This window comes from Penaeus monodon, chromosome 39, assembly GCF_015228065.2.
Source record: "Penaeus monodon isolate SGIC_2016 chromosome 39, NSTDA_Pmon_1, whole genome shotgun sequence".
Taxonomy (NCBI): domain Eukaryota; kingdom Metazoa; phylum Arthropoda; class Malacostraca; order Decapoda; family Penaeidae; genus Penaeus; species Penaeus monodon.
Window position 1 is genome coordinate 5,688,522 of NC_051424.1, and position 4,233 is coordinate 5,692,754.

At 41.4% G+C, this 4,233-nt stretch overlaps 2 protein-coding genes across 2 annotated transcripts in view; one reads left to right on the forward strand and one right to left on the reverse strand.

The window, feature by feature from the left end:
- Nucleotides 1-593: 593 nt before the first annotated feature.
- LOC119597372 (U-scoloptoxin(01)-Cw1a-like) lies at nt 594-1,321 on the forward strand. Its single transcript, XM_037946930.1, has one exon. It carries the CDS (start codon nt 609-611, stop codon nt 1,062-1,064), a length of 456 nt encoding a protein of 151 aa, XP_037802858.1. The 5' UTR covers nt 594-608; the 3' UTR covers nt 1,065-1,321.
- Nucleotides 1,322-3,560: 2,239 nt separating this feature from the next.
- The window catches only part of LOC119597408 (vicilin-like seed storage protein At2g18540), a 2,031-nt gene continuing 1,358 nt past the window's right edge, over nt 3,561-4,233 (reverse strand). Inside the window, exon 2 of the mRNA XM_037946980.1 lies at nt 3,561-3,936. Coding sequence (XP_037802908.1) covers nt 3,723-3,936 — 214 coding nt within the window. The 3' untranslated portion in view covers nt 3,561-3,722. The remainder of the gene's footprint in view (nt 3,937-4,233) is intronic.

Here is a 4,233-nt window from a genome sequence, read left to right on the forward strand (position 1 = left end):
ATATATATATATATATCTGTCTCTCTCTTTCTCTCTCTCTCTCTCTCTCTCTCTCTGAATCTGAGGCAGACATCCATAATAAAACAAACATTTCATTAACGTTTTACCCACGTTCTCTAAGCAGTGGAAGGACTTCCTTTGCGTGACTGTTTGTGCTTCTAAATCTGACTTTTCTTTAACAAAACTGAATAGTCTAGTGCAACCTTTCAGTTTAGTGCAATTTATTCATTGAAAGAGTAAAGCTTTCAGAATCGTTTAAAGAAATGCAACTGTATTTTCCGTCACTGGAAGAGAGTAAAATTTTCATAAGCAATCTTACAGTAGTAAATCTCTGCACAGCAATGTTAGAGCTTCAAGGGAAATTCATTTCGTCCCCAATATGGCGTTTTGAATAGCCATATCCACCTTCGGTGCCGTGGCGGGAGAATGTTATCTTCAGGTTAGATCAGCTTCCTTGTCGAATAATAAGTGAGCAGAAGTCCCTTAATGTTGTGTCTAACATGTTTCTTACTTTAGCTTCTTCTTTCTTGTTTATATATTTAAATGTATACTTATCCACACACATAAATATGTGCGTGTGTGTGTGTGTTTGTGATACTGTGAGGCTCATGTCAGTAGCGCTAAAACCCAAAGCAAAGGCGCGCACCTTCCTCACCCACGCCCTCTCTCTCCGCCAGACCGCCATGCATCGCGCCGCCTGCCTCCTCCTCGCCCTGGTCGCCGTGGCCTTCGGCCTCAACGGCTGGGAGTTCCCTATCCTAACGGAGGAGTACCTCTCGGCGCCGCTTCAGACCTCCTTCACCTGCGACGGCCGCTCCTACGGCTACTACGCCGACGTCGACAACAACTGCGAGGTGTACCACGTGTGCCTCCCGCTTGAAGACGACGAGGGCGCCGTCTACCAGACCGCCCACTTCTCGTTCATCTGCGGCAACCAGACGGTATTCAACCAGGAGACCCTCACATGCGCCTCCCGTGACCTCTCCTTCCCTTGCCCCGAAGCCCCGTCGCTCTACGACATCGTCAACGCGGAGTTCGGAAGGGTCCCCGAGCCCGTGAGTTAAGCTCGCCCGCTCGTCAGCTACGGCAGGTACCTTGTCATCCTCGATAAGTGCCTCGTCAGCCCCGGCAGGTGCTCGCCAGCTATGACAGGTGTTTCGCCAGCCTTGACAGGTGCCTCGGCAGTCTTGACAGGTGCCCGATCCTCGACTCCGCCACTCCGTCGTCCTTCCTCTCTTCCCCCACAAGCCCTAGTTGATCTAGGCCTTCATGTGTAATCGCAGTTGATCTGCCGTGTACATAATAAAATTCCCCGTTTACACCTGTTCTTTACATCACATGAACAGCGTGTAGTAGGTCTGCGTGATGAAAATTTGATGCACTCAGATTTCAAGGTTTCTTGTATGCAAATTTTCTTAGAGACCAGTTATGGCAGTGGATATAAGTGTCACCTGATGTTGGTAAATACATGTTATCAGAGGTAATATAGAATGTGTGTATGTAGCTATGAATATGAATGTATTATGACACATTTATACACACTTATGTGCAGACATACACGCAAACATGCCTATGTTATTATCCATTTATTCACGCATACAACAGAACACGACCAAATTTATTCACACATACAACAAGCATATAGCTATCTACTGTTTATCGCCATAAAACGCACTTCTATTTATTCATGTCCACATATACACACAGGAACATACACACACACGCGCGCGCGCGCATACATACACATTTTAACAAATATATTTCGATATGTTTAAATATATTCTCAGAAGCACAAAAACATGTGTATACAAATCATATATGCATGTGCGCAAACACAACACACATACACACACACACACACACACACACACACACACACACACACACACACACACACACACACACACACACATACATACATGCACACACACATGCACACACACAAACAGAAACATATACACACATATGCATAAATAAGAAAACAAGCACACACACACACAAATATAAACACAAACAAACAAAAACATATACACACACATATGCATAAATAAGAAACACACACACACACACACGCACACACACACACACACACACACAACACACACACACACACACACACACACACACACACACACATACACACACACACACACACACACACACACACACACACACACACACATACACACACACACACACACATACCACACACACACACACACACACACACCATTTAACAGTCGATTATTCACAAATCCCAGAAAACCAACAAATTGGACATAAACGCACATGACAATACTGGATCTTATATCTTATCCGAATATTGGTGTTAACAATCGACGCATCTAATTTGTTTAACTAATGTCTAAAATTGTCTTTTATTCTTACTTCTATTCTGTCTATTTCGTTTTCGAAATGCTCGTAGCAACTGTATTTACTATTATCATTGATAAAAAATTAAGTCTATTATAGTTAGTCATCAAATTACTCCGTTTTCAATAAAAATATATAGAAAATAGAAAACTATTATTTAAAGGTAAACTCAAACAAATCTCTAAATCTTTGAAAAATGAATTATCCTTTCTTCTGATATAACTAAAACAAATTAGAATGCATGGAGTCATGGACTAACCATCGTGAAAATTAACAACACCGAAGCAATGCTAACAAAATAGATGATTTCCATAACAATACTCAATCTTAACTACTACATTCGAGGTTTCAATACAGGTGATAGGGTTCAGCAAACACAACAGGATTTAGTGAACAAGATGTATCTCACTTAAGGAAACATTGAAACCATTTAAAATGACAGCTTAGTACAGAGAGAAAAAAATATTTCAATGGGAAATTTCTTCCAAGTATGAAAGTATAATGAAGACCAAAATCATCAATGTTGAGAAGAACGAACATGTATTCGGTGTGTGTGTGTGAGAGAGAGAGAGAGAGAGAGAGAGAGAGAGAGAGAAGAGAGAGAGAGAGAGAGAGAGAGAGAGAGAGAGAGAGAGAGAGAGAGAGAGAGAGAGAGATGTGTATGTGTATGTGAGTGTGAGTGTGAGTGTGAGTGTGTGTGTGTGTGTGTGTGTGTGTGTGTGTGTGTGTGTGTGTGTGTGTGTGCGTGCGTGCTGTGTGTGTGTGTGTGTGTGTGTGTGTGTGTGTGTGTGTGTGTGTGTGTGTGTGTGTGTGTGTGTGTGTGTGTGTGTGCGTGGTGTGTGTGTGTGTGTGTGTTTTAACTGTAGAAGGGTAAGGTGGAGATCGATGTTTAGGTCTTGCCAGTCTTACTGTCTGGTTTTAGAAAGGAGAGGGGAGGGTAGCATTGTCAAAGTCACGCAAACGAGCATTACATACAATGAAACAGATCTCCTGTACTTCCTGAAACACAACGTTGTTATTTGTAGTGTAAAAACTTGAGAAATAACAGACATTACTGAACACAGGGAAACATTTTATCCTTCTTGTATGAGCTCTGAAGATGTTTTCTGTTGAGATACACGAAGGGAGGGTGGGGGTAGGTTATAGCCCTCTCAATAAAAGACAATTCAGGGAAAATCAAACATTTCTAAGTTAAATATAATATATTTGTTGACCTTTTTAAAGCTGTGAAAATATCCCCTCAAATATTTCTTGCCCTATCTTCCTTCTTATCTCTTCGTTTGCCTTATTCCCCGTATCTCCTCTCAAACAAGCATACACCAGACGCAAAATCAGAGAAATCAGTGTCATCAAAGCCTCCTCCATGGTATCGGATTAACCATAGTAGGCGACGATGGACGACCCCGGTCATAGTAGGTCACGACCCTCCCCCCAGCATACGCCCGCGAGTCGTACCGCCGGGAGAGTCGTGGGTGAGAGGTCAACCACGACACGTAGGCTTGAGAAGCGGATGCCAGGCGTCTCTGCTGTTCCTTCGTCGATGCCTCTGCTTGTTCCTGCTCCCTGAGGGAAAAAATAAATGAATGAAAATGAATAAATGAATAAATAAATGAAAAAAAAGATAATGCGTAGATAAATAGGTAATTAAATAAATAAGTAAATGGAAAAAAATAAATAAGTGAATAATGAAATGAGTACATAAAAAAAACAAATAGAAATAGATGATAACACTAAATTAAGAAGTAAAAATCTATAGCGAAGGTTAAAATGTTATACTAGTAAGAGACGTAGCATCATTACCAATAAAACTTTTTTCATTGTCATTACTCTTAGTAGCAGCATTTATACTGTCATTACAAA